At 40.2% G+C, this 24,422-nt stretch overlaps 2 protein-coding genes across 3 annotated transcripts in view; one reads left to right on the forward strand and one right to left on the reverse strand.

Annotated features, from left to right (window-relative positions):
* Znf654 (zinc finger protein 654) overlaps window positions 1–6,075 on the reverse strand; it is a 64,562-nt gene extending 58,487 nt beyond the window's left edge. The window contains exon 1 of the mRNA XM_075951790.1: window positions 5,798–6,075. Coding sequence (XP_075807905.1) covers window positions 5,798–5,986 — 189 coding nt within the window. The 5' untranslated portion in view covers window positions 5,987–6,075. The remainder of the gene's footprint in view (window positions 1–5,797) is intronic.
* A 298-nt stretch (window positions 6,076–6,373) lies between these two features.
* On the forward strand, window positions 6,374–14,286 carry Cggbp1 (CGG triplet repeat binding protein 1). 2 transcript variants are annotated; one of them, XM_075951902.1, is made up of 3 exons: window positions 6,374–6,555; window positions 7,089–7,305; window positions 10,294–14,286. In XM_075951902.1, exon 3 carries the CDS (start codon window positions 10,314–10,316, stop codon window positions 10,815–10,817), a length of 504 nt encoding a protein of 167 aa, XP_075808017.1. In that variant the 5' UTR covers window positions 6,374–6,555; window positions 7,089–7,305; window positions 10,294–10,313; the 3' UTR covers window positions 10,818–14,286. The 2 variants fall into 2 exon arrangements, with proteins under 2 accessions (XP_075808017.1, XP_075808108.1); XM_075951993.1 differs by having other exon boundaries at window positions 6,380–6,555; window positions 10,297–14,286.
* Window positions 14,287–24,422: the final 10,136 nt, after the last annotated feature.

Below are 24,422 nucleotides of genomic sequence, written 5' to 3' on the forward strand. Positions count from 1 at the left end.
AGATGAAGCTGTTCCTAGCTTGAGACCTGGGGAGCTAAAATCCAAACCATCAGTGGAAGAGGTCCAGGGTTCAGAACAAACTCATCTGTGCTTTAAGGACGTCAGAATCTGGAGGGGAGTGGGAGTAGGGGAGTGACGGACGGGATGGGGGGATTACAGGAATGTGAGGAACTACATACATTCTTGTAAAAGTGGAACTGAAAAGAGAGTGAAAAAAAAAATCACAAAAATGGGAGAAAAATTTCCCCCAGGTCTTTTTTCCCAAAATGAAACCTATTCCGTAGTTGTTTCTCTGGAGAGAACTCTAAGAGATTCAAAATAATCAGAGAAAAGGTTTCCTAGGGACAAGTGAAGAAAATGAGTGTACACAAGAGCCCATGCTGGGTGGACCCAATAACAAGAGGGTGAGGAGGTCCCTACTTTCTCCCTCAACTAGGCCAACTGATCACACCAAAAATTAAAGGGGGAAAGTCACAAGTAGGCAATTGGGGAATGTAGGGTGTGTGTGTGTGTGTGTGTGTGTGTGTGTGTGTGTGTGTGTGTGTGTGTGTGTGTATAAGTTGGAAGTGATTGTCTCTGGGGAAAAGAAAGAAAGAAAATGTTTTTTTAAAAAGTTACATGCCTCCCCCCAAATAAAAAGCTAGTTGCTTCTATAACTCAAAAGTTCTTTTCTCCCTTCCTTACTGAATAGAATCCTAAGCATGAATTAGTCATTTTTAATAAGTTCTAATATTCTTTGTGGATGGGGATGACTAAACAATCTGGAATATGCCAATCAACAAGATTTAAGAAAAGATATTTTTCCAACTACCCCACAAAAGTACCCTTGTCTTGTCATATAGAAGTCAGATGTGGTAGTTGGAATTCTAACATGTACGTTGGCTTATGAAATAAACCAGGGAGAGAGAAGAATAACCAAGACAGAATAGAAACTGTACAATTGTAAACGTCTACAGTGCCTTCCCTGTACCATCTTGTCAAGACTTTTTCCATGAGTAGTCCACATCTCCATAGTTTAAGTCACTTAAATCAGGTCTGAACTTTGAGCGAAAAGGAATTCCTCATACGTAGGCCTCATATATGACTTTTGAAATATATAAATTGATTAAAGACAAAAAGGTTATCCCAATTAATAGTAAGAACTAATGAAAAAAACAAAAATAACAACAACAGTACATTATACACCCTCAGAAATAACAACAACAACAGTACATTATACACCCTCAGAAATAACAACAACAAACAGTACATTATACACCCTCAGAATCTTTCACAAAAGTGCAAGTGTTGAATACATTTTTTTTTGTGTTGTATACATTTTGCAACAAGACCAAAGGGCTGTTTTCTAAGACAATTTGAATTTCTTTGAAGATAAATTAAATACATATTTTTTAAAAAGAATAATGAGGCAAACAAGCCCTTTTTCTGTTAAGACCATCTCTTTAGGTGTCTTACATTGGCCATAATTACTGTTAAAATTACTGCAGAATTATTAATACCTTTTGCTAAGAACCACCCAAATAAAAAACCACTTAGCTATGAAGTCAAAATTAAGGGTATGTCAGATTCCTGCCGTAGGTACCACTGACAGTAAACACCGTGTTTACTGTTGGGCTGTCCTACCCTATGCGATGGAAGGCTGGACAGTGTTTCTAGCCCCATCCCACTGGTTCGCCTGCCAGGACAATCTATTCTGAATCTGCCAAATCCCCTTGGAGGAAAAAAAAAATTCCTGAAAACCCACCCGAAAGAAAATACAGTTGCTTTGAAAGTCACTGGGCTTTACTCATCCCGAGCATCTATCTATGACAATATTTACAAACACTAAAATTTAAAGATAGTAACATTTTAAAATGGTGTCTGAAGTTCATTATGAGATAGAAGCTATCAACTCCAAAGATAAGATTATCTCTAATTCCCCTCTTAAACCCACAGAGGATTTTGCATCACAGAAATATTAATAGCTTCTATCTATTTACTCCTATCTATGTGCTAGGTACAAACATAAGAGCTTTATGTTCATGATATCCATTCTCTAATTTATACACTTGTCATCTTCCTTAGGTGGCTACCAAGCCCACTGTAGTACAAAATAATTTTATAGTCTACTTTAACCTCTCAGATTTCCAGATATGTGTCTCATTATAATCATTCTGGCACTAAAATTAAGAATGAAGCATTTTAACTTGTTTACTTTACAATGTATGACCAAAGTTAAATCATTTTAGGTTTTAGAAACTGAGTGTTTCCTACACCTAACAAGTCAAGGGAAACAACAATGATGTTCGTTGAAATTAATTTTACTACTATGTCATGATAAAGCATCCTTTTTAAACTTTTTTTTTTAATTTTAGGTGGGTTTTGTTTTGGTTTGATTTGGGGTTTTTTTTTTCTGTTTGTTTTTAGAGACAGAGTCTTTCTACATAGCCCTGAGTATCCTGGAACTCACCATGTAACTCAGAGATCCATCTTCCTAAGCATCCCGGATGCAGGAATCATAGGCCTGCACCACCACACCACACCTGGCTCTTTTAAACTTTGCATCTGTGCTTCCTTGAGTACTGTTACTAACTGCCTGTACTGTTATAACTGTACTGTTATCCCCTGCCTGTTACTAACTTTCCACCACTGTATCCCATCCACAGCACACAATTCAAGGTAAGTGTTTGATTATTTGCCTTTCAGCAGATACTGAAGTCTGATTCAAATCCCAGCTTGCCCTTCCTTTGGAACCCAAGGAAAGTTAACTTGTTTAGGCTTCACAGTCTGCTATGTAACTCCTTGTCTGAAGGTTAACCATTAAAAGGCTTTTGCCTTCCCCTCCCTTTCATATCAAAGCAAATTAAGCAAGGGTTAAGTACCCATTCTCCTGAAGCATTTCTTGTGCAAATAACATAGCTCAAAAGTAATTAGAGGCAATTTACTTTTTCTGAAAAGAACTGTTCCATTCCATTCTAACTCCTACTGCCAAGAAATTTTATTCATATTTCCCTCCAAAAAGGAGATAAATTATAGATTTTCTTCTCAATATCACTAAGCTGTATATTTAAGCCATATGTTCAGTTTACTGTCAGTAGTTAAGAGTAAATTATCTATTTTAAGAATTACTAATGATTAGGTAATTTGCTAAAAAATTAAAGTTATTTAATATCACTACTAGTTAATAATAGAACCTTAATTGTTTAAAAGAATTGATTGATCTTTGCGAATACAGTTATATAAGTCACTGTTTTCCTTACTGGAAAATTAAACAATTAATATACTCCTATTTTATTAAGTAGGGGATGAATGTAATGTATTAAATGTGATTCTTTCATTACATTTAAAATATGTAAAATTAATATATATATATATAAATATAAATATCACTTGCAAAATAAAACAGAACAGGAACTCAGAAGGAGATCTATCAGTGATGTATAAAATAGGTAATGAATTTTCAGGAAAAACTTGGCAATCTGAAAGTATGTTTATATAACATAATTTAGCTATATAAAAATTCATTGCATTTTTCCTGTTCAGTTTTAGTCTTGATTATTCATAATTTTAAAAAATAGTCAACCTCATCTGTTCTTAAAACATTTTAAAGACAACTATCAGAATCTGATGTTGTTGTTTATTGACGAGGTCTCACTATATAGACCAGGTAACCCTTGAGCTTGCGGTCCTGGCGTCCTACCCCAGGTGCAGTCATGGTTTTCGTGAGCTCAATCTGCTCATTTGCTCTTAAAACTTAGCTTCAAGAGGAAATTTAAAGGTGGGCAAAAGTTCTCCAAAAATGCTTGGCACTCAAAATTTTCAGCAATGAGGAGCCACTGGACAAGTAAATTAATATCACCAAGCTGGGGGTGGAACACATTGGGAGACCTAGCCTTGGTTTCAATGCCCAGTGTGTGCGTAAACACACACACACACACACACACACACACACACACACACACACACACACACACCACGAGGGGGAGGGGCAGAAATGCAGGAAAAAGCTGTTCTTTTAAAAAGTAAAAAAGAGCCGGGCGGTGGTGGCGCACGTCTTTAATCCCAGCACTCGGGAAGCAGAGGCAGGCGGATCTCTGTGAGTTCGAGGCCAGCCTGGTCTACAACAGCTAGTTCCAGGACAGGAACCAAAAAGCTACGGAGAAACCCTGTCTCGAAAATCAAAAAAAAAAAAAAAAAAAAGTAAAAAAGAGAAAAGTGCAATACCATTTGTCTCATAATATATTTAAAATAGCAAATGCCTGTTCGAAGTTCCTAGGTACATAGTCTACAAACCTAACGGTTGCTAAACAAGAAACACGTGTTATAAGACAGAGGCTCTAAAGACACTGAACTTCAGTGAGCATCAACTGTCAAGAAGAAAAGGCATTTTCAGAAAAAATGTTAAAGATATACATTGTCTATACCCAGACTGTTTCGACCTTCAAACCAATTTATCTATGACATTGGCAAAAATTTGCCAAAAGAAAATTTATATTCAATCATTAGCAACTTATTGAAAATATCAACTTTACCCTTTTTTTTTTAACTTGAATGCTTGGCAGGACATAAATGAAATGTTAACCAATATAATGCCCACTCACTGTTCGCTTTATTTGTCACCTGTGACCTGAAAGTAAGGGCTAACTGATGCAAACCGTTCATGTATTTACCCAGCAAGCAACTATCTCACTTGACAAAAAAGGAAACTGAGGCACAGAGGTGAAGTAACTTGTACAGGTACACATGGAAGAAATGATAGACCCAGGACCTGAACCCCATGTGCACAATAAGAAGCATTTTTAAAGGTAATATGATAAAGTATCTTTTTTTAAGAAGCAAGCGTTGCGAATGCAAAAAAAAAGCTCTATTACAAATGTATGCGGATGAGAATGCAGATTATACTAACTTTATTCCTAAACACGTAATTGTTTCTATATTTGCTTAAAATTCAATGCAAAACTACATTCAATCCTAACAGCAGTCGGCAGAGTGAAAGAAATAATTTACCGCCACTTTTTCGAAGCTGAAATTAACAGACGAACCAAAAAAAAAAAAAAAAACCGTGTAACTTAAAAGATGGGGGAGGGGTGGTGTAACCAGGGCAATAGTTTCAGGAAAACGACTTTCTCTGTGCGCAGTTAATTAGGAAACTGTGTGTCTGTCAGAGAAGGGGGTCAAAACCGGGAAAGATGACAATCACTCCATCAACGTCCCACGCCCAAAGCGCCCCCCACCCGGGAGGGAAAAGTAGCTAACGGTGGGTCAGGGCCAGTGCCAACTGAAGAACTGGCCCACGGGGACCGAGGAGGGAATGACAGGAGACCCTGGCGGAGGGGGAGGGGTGGCGATGACAGGCGGGCAGGCGGTGGGGATGATCGCCTGCCTGGCGACTCCAAAAATCGAGAAAGCCGGGGATGTGGGTCTTAGAGAAAGGCAGGGGAGCTCGGCAGAAGTGAGGGGGGCCGGGCAGGGGACGTGCGTGAGAACCACGGGACCCTCGGGCGCCGGGGTCTCCGGGAGGCAGAGCCGGGTCAGGACGCACTTGTCCCCTGCTGACCGTCCTGCTCCCAGCCCCTCCACCACGACAAACTCACTTTCTCCTCACCCCCAAGTCCGCAAGTCACCCCCAACCTGCTCCCCGTGCCCCTTCGCCAAGCCGGAAAGCTCCGGAGAGGGAACCGGGGCTTCCCGGACTCCCGCCCCGTCCGGCTGGCGGCTGAGCCCCGGACACAGCCCAGAGAGGTGGCCCACGAGGCCAGCGGCCGCGCCGAGGCCCAGGAGCCGGGTGACAAGTCGGAGCGGCCGACGGGCGCCTCACCTGACAGAAGCGTCGGCAGTAATCCCGGCTGCTGATCCCGACGCCGCCGCCACAGCCGTCGCCGCCGCCGGCGTCCTCTCTGCCGTCGTCCGCAGCCCTGAGCCCCGCAGGGCCCGGCGGGGACTCCACAATGGCCACGAGCTCTTCTCCGAGGCGCTCGGCCTCTTGATCGCTCTCTTCCTCCGCCATGAGGCTCTCGCCGCCCAGCGCGTACCCAGCCCCTGCGCCGCCGCCGCCACCGCCGCCGCTGCCTGGGTTAACCTCCTCCTCCTCCTCCTCCTCTAGTCCCCTCCTCCTTTCCCTCCGCCCCAGCCGGACAGGGGCCGCTCGGCTGGGCTCTACTTCCGGCTCCGCCCACCCACGCCCCCAGTTTTCACTGGAGGAAGGAGGCCGCCAATCATAGGCATGCCCGCCCTACACCCCTATTGGCTCCGGCAGCCGTCCGTCTGCCAGGCCCGGCGTCTGTTGGTCGCCGACGCTCGGCGGTTGCTGAGGCCCGCCTACGAGCTCTGCCATAGGGCGCGCCCGAGGACGGGGCGCGGCGGGGGACACGGCGGCCGCGGCGGGGTTCGCTCGGGCGGCGGCGGCGGCGGCAGAGGCGGCAGCAGCGGCGGCGGCGGAGGCGGCGGCCGCAACGGGACCTCCTTCATCCCGTTGCTCTGCCTTCCCCCCTCCTCTCCTCCTTCCCGCCGAGGGCTCGTGCACTTCCCCTAACGGCGGCCGCATCCTACGGTCCCGAAGAGCTGGGGAGACGGAAGGTGGGCTTGGCCGTTGGAGCGGGCGGCGGGCCGGGGCCTCGGGCCCGTGCGGGGGAGCCGGGGGCGGGGCCGGCGGCCGCCGACGGAGGAGGAGGGAGGACACGGGCGGCCTGACAGCCGCGGCCTGGGCCGCCGCCCGCCGCCCCCTCCCCGGGGACAGCCACCGAGTCGGCCGCCGACTCCGCGGGCCCTCGGACGGTGGCTGGGACGCGGCCCGGGGCGGCAGGCGGCGTCGGGGCGCTGGGGCGCCGCCTCGGCCGGCGCGGCGGGAGGAGGCTGTCTAGACGTCGGCCGGCCCGCGCCCGCCTTCCCCGCCCCCACCGGAGCCTCGGGCCTGCGGAGCGCGCGGGCCGCAGGGGCACCCGCCCGGGCCGTGCGAACCGAGCGGCCTTCGAAGTCGGTGCTCGCCGATCGCGCAGCAAGGGCGGACACACCGGGGCCGTGCGTGCCCTAGACGCTCCGCCGCCGGCCTGCGGTCTGCCTTTCCCGCCCCTCCACCATCTTTCCTTTCTGTTTGTTTTTGTGTCTTACAGTAAAGGCATGACTTCCCGGCGCCGCAGGGAGAATAGGGTGCAAGCCCAGAAACTCTTTCCCCACCACCACCTGTTGAAAAACTGATTTTCGAAGGCATCTCCGGGTCCGAACAAACGGAAAGTTGCTAGGATTGGATGCGTCCCTAGTTCTGAAGTTTTGCACCGGAAAACCCTTACTACTTAATATCAAGGAAAAAAAAAACTGGAAATTAAGCCGGTAAACATTTCTACTTTAAGACTTCCGAGTTTAGTTTTGCTTTACTGAATTGCTGCTTCGCTTTTGTTAGCTAGTTCTTGCGTTTAGCTCAACTTCCTCATTTGTTTAAAATATTTCTGACTTCGGAAACTACTTTTACTTGTAACGAAGATCATCGCCTCTCTACGAGGCAATATCAGGAGCAAACCTTTCAACTTAAAAGACCAGAGAAGCTCAGGCCTCACATTAGTACAAGAACTACAGATTCGCACTTCGCTTCTGTGGTGCTAATAGTCTGTGTTCCTGCTTGTGCTCTGGCTCTTCTCGTCATAATTTGCAAAATTAATAGGTTCAATAAAGATATTTTCTGCCAGGGGAAAAAAATTACATATTTGTCCAGCGGTGGTTGCCCACATCTTTAATCCCAATACCCAGGAAGCAGAGGCGGGTGGATTTCTGTGAGTTTAAGGCCAGCCTGGTCTACAGGGCAAGTTCAGGACAGCCTCCAAAGCTATACAGAGAAACCCTGTCTCGAAAAACCAAAAAAGAATTACAGATTAATTTTTTTCAAAGTTTGCAGTCCAGGTATTTTAATTCCATAGAGAAAAAAAAGCTTAAGTGGTAACCCAGAACAAGAATTCAGTTTTTTTCATGACTTAATTAATTATGTCTTATAGCCATTAATTATTAGTAGAACAGGTTGGTTTCAGAGGTATAGAATACATGTAGAAATTTCAAATATTTGCACTGATAGTTGTTCACTGAATATTAGGTAGGATTCATTGACCTGTCTTCTGCCATGGAAAACCTATAGCCTAACACAGTATCTGTTAGGACTTGTGTCAAAGATGTAATGTGGCAGAAATCTACAAAAATTAAGCATATTCTAGGCTTGTTGTGCCTTACGGAATTTTCATGAATTGCTAAGTCCTCTAACTTGGATTTTTGCTGACACATTGACAAGAATGAAAAGAATTTTGATGTTGCCCAGCAAGTAGATTAACACAGTGGGGTACTCCATGGTTTGTAATTATACTTATAAAACTAATTCTTCAGAACATATCTGGGCATATTTCTCCAACATGTCTATAACAGAAAATTATGGGAATTTTTATCATTCATTTTAGTGTCTTTAAATTTTGATTATTATAAAATTAGCTCAGAGGTATGGTCCCAGGGGAGTAAAACTTATTAATCATTTGTTACCAGAGTGTATTCATTGTCTTGGGTTTTCAGTACTGTAATTTTACAAAGCTCATAGTCAGGTGATCATTTTAAGAGGTTTGTGGGACTGGTAAAATAACTCAAAGGAAAGATGCTTGCTGCCAAGCCTGACAGCCATGAGTTCAGTCCCTGGAAGCACTGGGTGGAAAGGGAGATCCAGCTCCCTCCAGTTGTCCTCTGAACTCCGCACATTCATACATACATGTAAACATAGGGAGTAAAAAGCAGCCAGGTATGCTGGCACATACCTGTAATCCCAACTCCTCAGCACAATGAGGCAGGAGGATTTCACATTGAAAACCAGCCTGGACCACAGTTGGTTTTGGTTTTTGGTTTTTTTGGGTTTTTTTTTGTTTTTTTTTTTTTGCGGGGGGAAGGGGGATGAAGGTGGTGTTTTAGATTTTTAAAGTTTGATATCTGGGTAGAATGAGTTATTAAGCTGCTTCTAAATTATATATTTGTGTAAATGGTTACTCGGGGTTTTTTGTTCATTTGGTTTGGGCATTTTTCTGTTGTGTTTCAGTTTTTGTTTTATTTTGTTTGTTTGTTTGTTTAATTGCTGGACTCAAACCCAGGACTTAGCTCATGCTGCACAATTGCTCTGCCACTGAATTGTACACTGACATTCATTTACTCTTTGAAACATCAAGCTTTGGTTGACTCCCTGTCACATATTGGGCACCATATTAAGAGAAATAAAAATTAGTCTTCAGTGGAAATAAAACCAAGAGCATGTTTTATTATCACCCTTTAAAAATACTTAGAGATATACATGTATTAAAAATAACTTTTCCAGACGTAATGTCATATACTTACATTCTTAAGCACTCAGGAGGCAGGTCGATCTCTATGTCTACAGAGTAAGACCCTTTGTTTTGTTGTTGTTGTTGTTGTTGTTGCTGCTGCTGCTGTTGTTGTTTCTTGAAACAGGACTTTTCTTTGTAGCCCTGGCTGTTCTGGACCTCTATCTGTAGACCAGGCTGACTGACCTCGAATTTAGAGATCCACCTGCCTCTGCCTCCACAGTGCTGGGATTAAAGGCATGAGCCACCACTGCCCAGCAATAAGACCCTGCCTTAAATATATATAACTCTCAAGGTTTAGTGCCATTGTGTATAGTTGCACTTGCTTTGTGTTCTTTGTTGTTACTTGTTCTCTTTAAACAAGTTTTGCTATCAAGTGTGTGCATACTTGAGTTCTCAAAATCAGTTTCCAGCGAGAAACTAACTTGAACATGTCTAACTTGGGCAAGATTAGTATTATTGTTCTGAATGTTTATTGTGTTTGGGATTTTTCTAACAGAAATATCTAGAGTAATTTGAGTATTCATAAATCTAATTTATTTTTTGTAAAGGTCATTGTATTGGAAAGTTGGCTTAGTAGGTATAGTGCTTCTTGTGCAAGCATGTGGCCTTGAGTCCAGATCCCCATCATCTGTGTAAAAGCTGGTCTCAGCAGAGTCCGTAATCCCAGTTCTGGGTTCAGCTAGAGAAGTAATTCAGAAACTAAGGTATCCTCATGGGCATATACCACATACACAAATGGCAAGGAATGAGCCTAGCTGTCTGCTGCTAATTTGATTTAGTTTTGCTGTTCTTGAATATTTCAGATAAAGATTTATAACACATACAACCTTCCAAATTAAGTTTGAGGTTTTTGGTTGAGGGAGGGGTTGGTTTTCTTAAATCTTTATTTACTCCTAAAAAAGCACTTTAACCCTATCATTGTTAAGTCACTTCTAGAATGAACTATTGTCATGATACTTATGTCTTTCTCTTGTCTTAGAAGAACCTTACTCAGTCAAAATGGAACGGTTTGTAGTAACAGCACCACCTGCTCGGAACCGTTCTAAGACTGCTTTGTATGTGACCCCTCTGGATCGAGTCACTGAATTTGGAGGTGAGCTTCATGAAGATGGAGGAAAACTCTTCTGCACTTCTTGCAATGTGGTTCTGAATCATGTTCGCAAGTCTGCCATTAGTGACCACCTCAAGTCAAAGACACACACTAAGAGGAAGGCAGAATTTGAAGAGCAGAATGTGAGAAAGAAGCAGAGGCCCCTGACTGCATCTCTTCAATGCAACAGTACTGCGCAAACAGAGAAAGTCAGTGTTATCCAGGACTTTGTGAAAATGTGCCTGGAAGCCAACATCCCCTTGGAGAAGGCTGATCATCCAGCAGTCCGAGCATTCCTGTCTCGACATGTGAAAAACGGAGGCTCCATACCTAAGTCAGACCAGCTGAGAAGAGCGTATCTGCCTGATGGATATGAGAATGAAAATCAGCTCCTCAACTCACAAGATTGTTGACAAGGCAGTTATGACCATTGTGATCAAGATTAATAATGTGGAGTATTAAAGTTAATGTGTTGATTGTGTGCTTCATTTTTATATTTATTTCATTTCAGATCATGTGATACAGAATAGTTTTGCAATGTGTATATAGTTGCAGGCAAAAGGAAAAAAAACCTCACTGCAAAACTTATGCTGATGTTAGTCACCAATGGTATAAAGCAAAACTTAGCTCTAGAGTATATTAGGATATCTGAAACCTGGTGGTTATCTTTAAAACTGATGGGTTTTCTTCTGAAATGTTTGTGCATGGAAGAACTGCCCTGCGTTGTAGCCCTGTTGCCATGTATGATTATTTCTTGTGAGGTGACTTAATTATTTGGATTAAGAACGAGCCTAGAAAATTGAAGCTGCTGCCAGACTATACCACTCACAGGAACTTGAAGAAGTTCTTTTCGAGATAGAATGGTAGGCAGGAAATGTTCTTAGAGCTTGAGATCTCTAGAAGAAATGGCTGTTCAAACTCCATTTTGTTTATATGTGAAATAATTGCCTACCCTTCATTTCCTCACGGTCTTCACCTTTTTAGAGATTTGTACACAGTAGCAGCTTCAAGTGACCAAAAGACTAAAATCTCTCTAACGTCTGCCAAAAGCCTTGGGGGATTTTGCAGTGATGAGATTTTAGTCTCGAACATGAACACAAATTTTTGAACCATAGTTTTCATGTTAAACATCATCTTAGATTTGCAAACTTTTTGTGTCTTGGTATTAAAGGACTACAGGACTGGTTTTTTTTTTTCATTTAAATACACTGTGGTTCAGTTTCCTTTTTTTTTTTTTTAACAAGGAATTAGTAGTTGCTTTTTGGCTCACAGCAAATAAAAAACTTGCTTTTTATACAGTAATTTTTCCATAAGATTTTATAAGTTTATTTAGGTAAATAGGCTAGGAATGAGTTTTAGTTTGACTTTTACTGCTTTGCCTCTGGTGACATAGGGTTTTAAACTTGGATGCTAGACAGTTGTCTAATAAATGAGGCACGAATTTTATTGTAGAGATAAGCAGTATGCTGCTTAGCTGTTTTTGAGTCAAAATCAGTTCTGTTAAAGGTCAACCATGTTTAGGTTCTCTGAACCTCACTGTTCTGTAAGCTTTTTAAAAGTAATTTAGCTCAGATAAGTCCTCTTCATCAGATCCAAATTATATTTTTTAAAAGTTTAGTAACTGAAGACTTAGTTAGAGCTTTAATATAAAAATTTTAAAAAAAATCAGATAGTTGAAAACATTGAAGTTATATTTCTATTGTAAATCAGTGGCAAGATGCCCTGTGTGACTTGGAGTTATCTTTCAGGTCATTGTGCCGCAAATTTCCATTAAACAAAAAGCCAAAGTTAGTAAATAATAATAATATAATTTGGGGATTGGTTTATGTTTTGGGGGCTTTTGTTTTGTTTTGGCTTTGCTATTCTTTTTTTTGGGTTTTGGTTTTGACTTGTTCTTGATTTTTTTGAGACAGGGTCTTTCTACATAGCCCTGCTTTCCTGGAGCTTACTCTGCATACCAGGATAGCCTTGAACTCACAGAGATCCTCTTGCACCTGCCTCTTTCCCTCCTGAATGCTGGGATTAAAGGCGTGCACCACCATGCCCAGCAATAATTTGTGTTTTTAAGAACAACTTGTCTTAAGGGTCTTTTGTAGATTTGACGTTCCCAATTCAGGTTGCTTCTTTTAAAAGCCTGCTGTGGACAGGAAGATCAGTTCTCAAAATTTGTAGTTTCCATTTTCTCATGTTTGGTTATATTCACGTAGAACGTAAATGTCTAGACTAGTTGTTTACTAACTGCAGTTGGTAAAGCACACAGATCATCAGCAAAGTGTAAACAGTATATTCTATTCTCTCAAAGAATTTACAGGCAACCATGTTTAAATTGTCTTAAGATGGTAGGATGTCTAAGCAACTAAAATAATTGAATTTTGTACCACTATTTTCAGAATAAAAACAAATCATTTTAATTTTTTCGGGATTCCATGTGATTTGGACTATTCCCTATTGTCTGGGACTATGCACTATCGGTAAACATGGCAGAACAGTTTCTAGTAATCCCCTAACATGTTTGATGTTGCACTAGGAAAACAATTCACCTTTGCCTTTCTTGCAGTTATTATTACTGACTTCACAGTCACTTAGTTCCTATAGAAATGTTTTTCCAGGCTTGCAACTATTCTTACATTTTGCATCTCTAGGGGCATAGTTCATTCTGTTAGGCTTGTATCATGTCCTTAGAATGAGTTTTTCATTCCTTTGGGGGAAAGTTACTATTAATGTTGCTTCACTGATTATGAAAGTTTGTTTCTTGGAACTGGTTAAATTTGTCTCATAAATAATAAGAGTGGTTATAGTAGCCTGCTCAAACTGGGAAAGATTTGCAAAACTCTGGCATGTTAGATAATAAAGACATGTGCTACTTGGGAGGCAAAGTGAACGTGTACAGAAGCTTTCGATCTTAGTTATATAGTGGTAGTATGATGCTATACTATTGGACCAATAGCAGCTCTTTTTTTATAAGTTGAATGCATTATATTTCATTTATAAACTGCCTTCTACACATACTTACCTGTTATGTTTTCTCAGAGTGTTGTAGTATGTCTTCCAGTACCTCGCTATATTCTGACAGTAAATAGTCCTAGCTTGTTGAATTTTCTGTTGCTTTCTTTTTCATTATCTGTGGCATATAGCAAGCCTGAAAGATATTGTAATCATATTTTACAGAGTGAGAAATTAGAGAGATTGTGTATGAGAGCCTATATAGTTATTTTATCCATTATCTTTGATTAAGGCTTTCTAATATTATTTAGTAAGTGCTATTTCCAGTTTATGCCTGTGGCCCTCTGAATTTTAAGGGACCAGAAAACAGCAAATTTTACATCTTACTCTTTAAATAGTTAAGTGTCTGCTTGGAAATGATCTGAAGTTGGACGTACAGTTGGCAAAATTTCCAAGCTGAAATTTGGCCTCAAAGAATTTGTGCATGAATGATAGCAAGTACATAAAAGCAAATTAAACTTAAGGTGACCTAAAACAAAGGCTAGAAGCAAGTTTTCATTTGGTTCTTAGTCTTTGTAAGGGCTTACTTGTTGGACTTAACTGCCATTCAGTGAGGACAGATCACCTTAAAATAATTGATTTACATGGAAGGTTAGTCCTATAGTTTGGATTGCTTTGGCTTTCGGCCAGCACTGATGAGAATGTGAAGTGGCTGTCCTAAACCTTGGATGATCTCCACCCATACTCAGATCGCTGAGGGAACTCTGGTCCTTACCTAGTGCTATTCTACTTGTGTCCAGAAACTGTATTAAAACTTTACTATGTTAATTTTCGTCTTCCTGTGCTTATTTTTTACTTTTGCTCATGCACGTATTTTAGTATAAATGTGTTGCTTTTTAAAAGTGTGACATTTAGAAATAAATTTCAAAAAGTTTCTAATGTTTTTGAAAGCATTTTTTTATGAGCCAATGACAAACGTTTTGTGATTTCAACTGAATTTTGATTTTTCTATCAGTCTTTCTCCTGTTTGTAATGTTAGTCTGTTTGCCCTAGGTGACAGTTCTCTGTTATGCCAAAGTGGCGTCATAGCATCAAATTATCATTCTCCCAAATTCTATAGGCAATGTATAAGTTGAGTCAACATCTTAATGGGAATGTTTTACAAGTATTATGAAGGAAGGACCTTGGTTATGGCTCAGTTAGGAGGACTTAACTGCTCCTGTACAGGGTTCCCAGCACTCACACTGACTGACTTACAAAACGGTCTAGTTCTGGCTGCAGAGGATCTGGCACTGGGTACCTGTATACAAGTACCTACAAACTCACATAGGTGCACACGCAAATCTTTAGAAATGGCATGAACATCAGTTAACCACAGGCAGTACTGGTCATTAAAAAAATATGTGAAAAAGATCTTGTTTGCATCTTCTATATGTTTTTGAAACTCAGTAAGAATAAATTTCTTTTAAACCAATAATTTTACATGGTTTGTCAGAGCTGTTCCTGTCTACACTCATATCTGTGACAAAAAAAAAAAAAGCACTGAGTTAATTGCAGTGTTTTGTTTTTTCTGAAATCAAAATAGTAGAAAAGAAGTTAGAAATGAACCCTAATATTCAGTATTATGTTAGCAAACTATCTTCAGGTTTTCTGAAGAACCTCCTCTTAGCAAGAGTAAACCAGCTAGTATGCAGTGAGCCTCTCCAATGTTCCTGACACCACGTATGGTGACCGCAGGGAAATGACTCCCCTCAGGGCTCAAGGGCAGTGGCAAGCTGCAAAGGGGCACACCTTTGTTTCCAGCAACTAGAAGCGTTTCTGATAAAACGTTTTCTCTGGATCCTCAAGACCTGTGTTTTTTTTAAAGCCACAAAAATTGAACATGCACAGCTAGATGTTTTAGAAATCTGGTATTTCACTGGGTAGTGGTGCTGCACACCTCTAATCCCCACACTCAGGAGGCAGAGGCAGGCAGATTGCTGTGAGAATGATCTACAGAGCGCGCGAGTTACAGGATAGCCAGGGCAACATAGGGAGATGCCATATTAAAACCAAAAAAGAAAAATCTGGTATTCTATATAACCTATAGAATACAATTTTATATTAGAAGAAAAAAACTATCAAGTAATGCTGTTTGCCAAATGAAATTCTTGCAAAGAATCTACCACAAGAATGATAAGGAATGTGCACAAAAGACTAAACACTTAATTGACTGTTCAGTATCAAGATAGTCACAATTGTACATAAACACACACTCATTAACGATTATCATAACCCAATCCTCTGGGTTCGTATGGATATCATAATAAAAAAGTTTCCTGTTTAAGCATGAAATCAGTACATTCTCTCCTGCTTTCCCCCCTTTACCCATGCTTTTAATACCTATTCAGTAAAAATCATGATGGGGACTGAGAGACGGCAGAGTGGTTAAAAACGCTGCTCTTGCAGAAGACCGGGTTTTAATTCCCAGCACCCAAGTTTAAGTGTTTCAGGTCATTCTGTAAATCCAGTTCCTAGAATCTATTCATCACAGGCTCTGCATGCCCAGGGTGCAAAACAGAAAACTCACACACGTGCATAAAAATAAAATATAGGGGGCTGGAGAGATGGCTCAGAGGTTAAGAGCACTGATTGCTCTTCCAGAGGTCCTGAGTTCAATTCCCAGCAACCACATGGTGGCTCACAACCATCTATAAATGAGATCCGGTTCCCTCTTCTGGCATACAAACATACATGGAAGGAATGTTGTATACATAATAAATAAATAAATCTTTAAAAAAATAAATAAAAATAAAATATAAAAGCAAAGTTTGATAATTTTATATATTCCTTTTAATCTAGTAAATTCCCCTTTATGAGCATCCTATGGATGCAAAGAGCAAGTGTAAAATATATGTAAAAGGAGATGTGTTGAGGTGGGGTATTAGAGTGAGCTGCCTATTCTTATGTCAACTTGACACACAAACTAGAGTTATCTGAAAGGGAGGAAACTCAATTGAGAAACTGCCTCCATAAGATCTAGCTTTAAGGCATTTTCTCAGTTGGTACTCAATGGGGGAAGAAGGCCCAGCTCATTGTGTGTTGTACCATCCCTGGGCTGTTTGGTCCTGTGTTCTTTAAGAAGGCTGAGCAAGCCAGGGAAGCAAGCTAATAGCACTCCTCCATGGCCTCTTCATCAGGATCCTGCCCTGTTTGTGTTCTTATCCTTCAATGATAAATACTGTGGAAGTGCAAGCCAAATAAGCCCTTTCCTCCCCAACTTGCTTTTGGTTGTGGTGTTTTGTCACAACAATAGAAGTCCTCACTGAAACAGAGTATTTCCACATAGCCCTAGCTGTCTTGGAACTCACTAGCATCAAACTCAGCCATCCATTTGCCTCTGCATCCCAAGTGCTATGATTAAGGCCATACTGCCACCAGTTCTAATTGATTCATTTAATAGAATGAAAATCAACAGTAAGTACTCTGAAAGTTCAGTAGTATAGTGATAGGTAAAATGTATGGCATAGATGTATTATAAACTACTAAAGTTATTTAAACATTTGGACCAGATTTGTCTTTGCTAATTGCTAAGTTTAAAATATGCAGAACATATTGTAACTGGAGGTTTCTCTCCTGCCTGCCAGTTCGTGAATAACCACTCTGAAGCTTAATATTAATTATGAACTGTTTGGCCAATTAGCTCAGGCTTCTTATTAACCAGCTCTTACAACTTAAATTAATCCATTTCTATTACTCTATATTTTACCACAAGGCTTGTGGCTTGCTACCTCACATCTTGCTTCCCTGGTGGCTGCTGCATCTCCTTGACTCCATCCTCCTTGGCTCTCTGCTTGTATTTCCCACCTGGCTCTAGTCTGCCTGGCTATTGGCCAAATTGGCTTTTTTATTAACCAATGGTAATAAAGCATGTTCACAGCATAGAGAAGGGCAGTGTGTTTTCTCCCCATTGAAAAGAACAATGCTACCTAAGTATGTTTGTATGAGATGGGCCAGTACTCATCAAATATAACTGGAAAATGTAGACATTGAATGAGGTAAGGGGAGAATATTTACCTTTTTTTCAATACACTCCTTTATGATTGACTCATTTAGAGCAGCATATGTTATCATTATCACACACAAAATATGAAGTAATTTATTAAAACCAGTTTACATGACAGTTACATCTAAATGTGAAGAATAACAAGTTGAGTAATTCATCCTCTTTATTATGAAAATATTAAACACTATAAATATTTAATTCTTTAACTTCCATTACAAGAATGTTAATTGATAAAAATATTTGTAGATCTATAAAATTTAGTCATACATTTGTAAAGTTAAGTCATTTTTTGCTGAACTTATTAAGTAGATAAAGGGGAATTAATTTCAAATCTGTGATATCTATATCTTTGCATTGTCATTCTATCTATAACCTAAAATGTGAAATTTTTTTATAGTACTTGTATACATTAGTTCAGTATAATTCAGTGATGTGTCTTACCCACAAATACCAAACCACTGCCAAAGCCCTGGAGAGACATTGAAAAATCTGCCAATTAACAGAAATAAGATGAATGTTACACAACATCACTGAATAATCCCTTAGAAAAATGCTACCTGATTAGTATTAGAAGTTAGTATTTGGTATTTATTTGTTATGTGAACCTATTTATCTCCACAAAGGTTGCTAGATCAGAACGGAATTTTTGGAGTTCTTTTCCTTTTTAGAAATTGCTTAGTGTATCCTTGCTTACTGACATCACACTCTTTAGTAGAAAGCTAAAGACTCAAAGTGCAATCCTTCCCTCTACTCCTGGCCCTCTGTTGTGAATTCTTCCTAGCTGATCCCTTCTCCATAAGTCTGCTTGAATAACAAAACGTTATCGATTCACTGTGAGGCCCTGCAAACTGTTCATGTCCAGAGCCTGTAGTTATCAGTCCGCATTTTTAAATACACCCAGTACATAAAGCAAAGATTTCAATTCAGTCATCATATCCCAACAGAATGTGACAGCTCATGTCTCGACTAACTTCCCTATAAACATGACTTCAAATTCTACATTTCCGTACAAGTGAGAATGGCAACAAAGCCCTCTACATCGCTCTAAGGCCCTCAGCATTAAACTCATTAGATGAGTATTAATGTCCTGTCATGTTGGCTTTTTGTGTGCTAACCAATATTAATAAAGACAATACTATAAATATCTGATCAACTTTATTGCTGTCTCCATAAGCTCATGTGGAGTATAAATCATCATGCTACATTTCAGAAATAACACTTCTAGATGTGTTTTCAAATTATATCCAGAATAATTGGGTTTAATTTTTTGTTTCTAATTCTTTTAAAGTTTGTTTTTGTCAGAATATTATGTGCACATGACTGATGGCATTGGATGATGAAAGCGGCTGTGTCAGCCGTCTCGGCCTTATTCTTTCAGGCACCACTAAAACCTCCCCTTTGGGTCCCCTTCAGATGTTTATTCTGATTATCACTCTCCTGTTTCTGAATAAAACCTTTGTGCTACACAAAGCTTTTTTCATTAGGATCCTATGCTTTCCTTCATTACAGGATTTTTATGTGGTTAAAATCGATAGCCAATATTTCCATTATTATGACCATGTAAATGACTGTCCACTATTGAACTATGGGTATTTATCTCTTCATATGTTTCAACATTTCTTAAAGTCCTTTGTAAAAGTAGCTTCTTTAAATTTACTGTTTTATTTATTTCAAAAGACATAGCCAACATCTTTAAGATCCCTCCAAACGCTTGTATATGCCAAATCAACTACCAGTTCCACCTCTTCCTGACCATGGCCCTTTCCAGCTTCCTTTTTCCTCCAGTTCGAGTCTGATGTTTTCCCTCCAGGTCCAGTGCAGTGATGATTTTAGAATATCTCCTGTCTCCATGTGGAGACTTTCTGGCTAGAGCCTTCCTTCCCTGGCTCCCACATCCTACGTTTTGCTTAATCCATTCCTTGGCTTTCATGTGTCAAAACTTTCCTAGAAGGGCCGGGAGAAGAGTACAGTTGGTAAAGTGACTGACTTGCAAACACAGGATGCCAGGCATAAGAAGGAAAAACAAGATGAATGGCGCCTAACACATGACACTGAGACTTGTCTTTCTGCCTCCACACATGATGCATGCACACACACTTGCAAGAGCACCTTCAGGTACATGAACATATATGTGCACTAACACATTTAGTTCCTGGGAAAGAAGGCAGTGAAGGTATAGTTCTTCATCCCTTGCAGGACTAAAAATAACTCCATTAACCCTCACAATTAATTGGAAATTTGACTAATTTCCTGTAGTTATTTTTAAAGGCATTACTTTTATAATCAGAAATAACAGCACTTCGGTCGGGTGGTGGTGACACATGCCTTTAATCCCAGCACTCAGGAGGCAGAGGCAGGTGGATCTCTGTGAGCTCAAGGCCAGCCTGGTCTACAAGAGCTAGTTCCAGGACAGGCTCCAAAGCTACAGAGAAACCCTGTCTCAAAAAAACAAAAAAGAAAAAAGAAAAAAGGAAGGAAGGAAGGAAGGAAGGAAGGAAGAAAAGAAAGAAAGAAAGAAAGAAAGAAAGAAAGAAAGAAAGAAAGAAAGAAAGAAAGGAAATAACAGCACTGATTTGTCCTTCCACCTCCTTTGTTATTAGAATAGAAAGTTTGGTGCTTTTCTCTGTCTTACTGAATATGGATTTATATCATCTTTATATACATTATATTATAAATATTTACTGCTACAAAACAGGAAGTCAACGACAACCCAAAATGACTTAGATAAGTTTCAATTATAGCAAAAATGAAGAAGACAGGGAAAGGAGATCTCCATAGAAATGAATATATGTATATTATCCTATACTTATATTGTGGTATTGATAATCTTGTCACTGTGTGTAGTTTTATTCTCCTTTTGATTTCTAACACATTTTCTTAGTTGATGTTTCTGTTGCTCTGAAGGGACACCATGATCATGACAATAAAGGAAAACATTTAATTGGGGTGGCTTACTTACAGTTCAAAGGTTCAGTTCGTTATCATCATGGTGGGACATGATGGAGTACAGGCAGACATGGTACTGTAATTGTAACTGAGAGTCCTACATCCTGTGAGCAACAGGAAGTGGACTGTGACACAAGTTTAAGCAAAAGAGACCTCAAAGCCTGCCCCCAAGTGACATGCTTCCTTCAACAAGGCCACACCTCCCAGTATGATCTTATGGGGGCTAATTACATCCAAACTACCACAGACATCTTTACTGGTTTCTGAACATTTTCTTTTAGTAACATCATATTTTAAGTGTATCATTACAGTATTTTATATTCCTGTTAAGTTTTTCCAAAACCTATGGAAGTTTAGGTCATCCTTAGCTACATAAGGTGGACTTGGTGTCACCTATGGATACGCGAGGCCCTATCTCAAAAAAACATTATAAACCATGCAGGGTTGTGGTACACACCTTTAATCCCAGTACTCAGGAGGCAGAGGCAGGCAAATCTTTTGAGTTCGAGACCAGTCTGGTCTACAGAGCTAGTTTCAGTACAGACACCAACACTACAGAGAAACACTGTCTTGAAAAGGGCCAAAAAAAAAAAATCATAAAAACAAAATAAGTTGGGTGGTGGTGGCAAGTGCCTTTAACCCCAGCACTTAGGAAACAGGTGACTATGTTTCCTGTTTGCTCTGCATATGTGTCATGTGTGACTGCATCCTTGTTACTGTCTTTGGTTGGATATTAAGTATAGATGAAGTAGATGCATGTGGGTGCCCAGTTAGTTACAGGTGGGCTTGTGATGGTTTTATGAGTAGGCTTACATTGCCAAGAGGTATGGAAAAGTTTGTTATTATTCTGATGGTGACTGTCAGGGTGTTCTGAAGGAAATGCATACTTGAATTGTGGACTGGGTGAAGATTATACTCCCTAATGTGAATGGGCCATGACAAAAGGCCATTCATTCAAGTGGGCCTTCCTTCTTCTGGAAGAAGGGGAAGGGCTGGGAAGCATAACTTAGACCTTTGTCCTTCATCTCCTTCTCACTCAAGTATCACTTCACTTGGATATGGTCTCCTTGCAGGTGAGATTGTTAGGAAAAGGATTCACACAGTTACAATAAAAAAGAGGAAATCCAGCTCTATCCATTTCCCAGCAAGGTTGCTACAGGCAATCATAGAATGGGTAGCCAAAAACAACCCCAATGTATTCTCCCACAATTCTGGAAATCACAAACTTTAAGTCAAGGCATTGGCAGGTAGCTGATTGCTGATAAGGAAGGCACTTGCTTGTCATAAATGAGCCCTTAGGCGGGGAAAAGTCTGGGGACTTATCAGGACTCTACTCTTGAAATCCTTCCTGCGAGCTTCTGTAGTTCACCAGCAATCTTTGATACCCCTTGACTTACAGCTGCAGACTCCAATCTCTGTCTCTGATGCTCTATGGAATTCTTTCTTTGTGTCTGCATCTACATTTCCCTGGACTAGTAAGAACACCATTCACGCTGAACTAGGAACATTTTTAAAGCATTCTCAACTTAATTAGTCTGTAATTTTTTCTAGGGATGCCTCTTCAGTGGTGATGAATTATCTCCTGATTAACTCCATTGTAAATGGAAAACATCTGTTGTAAAATTTAAAAGTACATCTAATATACTTGACTATTGAACCCCACCGTTTAGCACAGTGTGTTCGTAAAATTAGTTGTTTATCTTCATGCTCTCATAGCCAACTGTATTAATAACTATGTATTCTTGCTCACGGCTACACAGCATGATGAGAAAACATATTGCAAAGCCCAGAAAAGGATCAAAATTAGAAGGGTTTTTTAATTGTTAAATATGTATTCTTTTTCACCACTATAAAGTGAAAGTCGAAAGCTGTCATATCATAAGTCAAACTATTGAAAGTTTGGGATCATCTGTATTTCAAAACACAGTTTTATTAACAGCTTCCAGTATATCTTCTTGGGGAGCACAAGTCAATCCATCATAACAGCTTAACTCATCAATTAATAGAAAAACAAAAACATTTGCTATAGATGAAACAAGATGGCAAAAGAGATGGTGGAGCCCCACAAGCTGAAACTTTTTGAGTTTAAGCAAGAATGTCTTGCTGTTGTTTTGGAGACCAATGGAATAAAATCAGATCTTATCAACAGGCTCTAGGGGCATCTTGAAGAACATGCTGAAGATTAATCAAATTCAGATGGTGTAGTGAGACTTTCTTTGTCCTGCCAGCTGGTTCCCAAATAACCACACAGACTCTTATTATTTATAAAAGATAAGCCAATAGCGTAGACTTGTTACTAACTAGCTCTTACAACTTAAATTAACCCATTTTTTTTAAATCAATCTACATGTTGCCTCATGACTCATGGCATTTGCTTGTTCTCTTGTATGTCTTGTTCCCTCTCCATCTGACTCACAACTTCTTTCTTCTTCCCAGAGTTCTCTCTGTCTGGTTCTCTCACCTATACCACCTCCTGATTAGCTACTGGCCATTTAGCTTTTTATTAAACTGAGAGCAACACATCTTCACAGTGTACAAAATGATTGTTCCACAACAAGAAGATGTAATACAAGATGAAACAGAAGGAGAACATGAGTCCTTGGACTGCCTTTCAAAGAAGAGGTTTGTCTGAAGAAGCTGTTGTATCGGCATGCCACAGAAAGAACACAGAGGAAACTGAACAACTCAAGGTCTCCGTGTGTTTTCAGTGAGAATGGTCTTAGGGGTTTATATGTTTGGATGTTTGATGACCAAACCCAGTTGATGAACTATTTAAGAAAGATTAGGAAATGTGGCCTTCTTGGAGGAGGTATTTCACTGGGAGTGAATTTTGAGGTTTCAAAAGCCATAATAGGCCTAATCTTGCTCCCTCTGTCTGCTGCTTGGAGATATAAATTCTCAGCCATTTCTCTGATACTATGCCTGACTACTTGGTGCCAGTCCCCTGGCCAAGACAGTCATGAGCTTACCCTCTGAAACTGTAAACAAGCCCTCAGTTAAACTCTTCCTTTTATAAGTTGCCTTGGTCAGCGTGTCCCTTGACAGCAAAAGAGTAACTAAGACAGTGCCTGTAAGCTTGAAGAGTAAAAATATTTGAGTAACTACATTTCTAATTTCTTCAGTTCCTAAGGAAGGTCTGTCATCAGGCACTGAGGTGAGCCTATGGACAACCTTGGTGAGCTAAAGAAAAAAGTAGAGAGATTTGTTATAAATGTCTATTTATTCCTCTAGAAAGCATAATGACAATAAAAGGTGTGTGTTTGTGTGTGTGTGTGTGTGTGTGTGTGAGAGAGAGAGAGAGAGAGAGAGAGAGAGAGAGAGAGAGACCGACCTATATTTATCACTTAGACAGAGGGTTTGTTAAGACTAAAGCAAGCCTGGGCTACGTAACATAGGTTAGTACTTCTACTAGATTTGGTTGGAGAAGCTCCCCACAACCCCCACAAATGGGCAGAGGTAACTGAACAGATTTATATTGGTCAAAATGATGAATAAGTAACTGCTTAATGTTCAGCCACAATGGGATTTTCTAATCACTCCCTCAAAGGCTCAGACATCCTGGGAGAAGGGGCAGAGAGAATGTGAAAGCTGGAGGAGTGGTAAAGGTTGTAGGGCACAACATTTCCAAGCATATAAGGAATACTCATTTCCAGGAATGACATGTCCACTACACTTTTTTCCTTTTTGGTTTTTTCTTAAAAATTGATAAAATTACATATTTTCATATTTGATTAGTAGTTACATTTGTCTCATAGTTCTTGAGTTTCTCACATTCTCCATAATTTTCTGAACATATTCAGCCAATTTTTATCTTAAGAGAAAATTATCATTGTGTCAAGATTTTAAATCTCTTTGTATACCCTGTAGCTACCTATACTCAAATATTCTTTTTCCTTTCTAGGTTTCTTGGTTGGTCATATGTTGCAAATATGGTGTGTATTATCATATTTTAAAAGATTCGAATTTGTGTGTGTATTGTGAAGGAGGGCTACATGTGTTTGTATTTGAATGGATATGTACACATGTGAGAGGTGTAAATGCACATGTGTACATAAGCATGTGGCTGCCAGAGGTAAAAGTAAGG

The sequence above is a fragment of the Microtus pennsylvanicus genome, chromosome 1 (assembly GCF_037038515.1).
Source record: "Microtus pennsylvanicus isolate mMicPen1 chromosome 1, mMicPen1.hap1, whole genome shotgun sequence".
Classification (NCBI taxonomy): Eukaryota; Metazoa; Chordata; class Mammalia; order Rodentia; family Cricetidae; genus Microtus; species Microtus pennsylvanicus.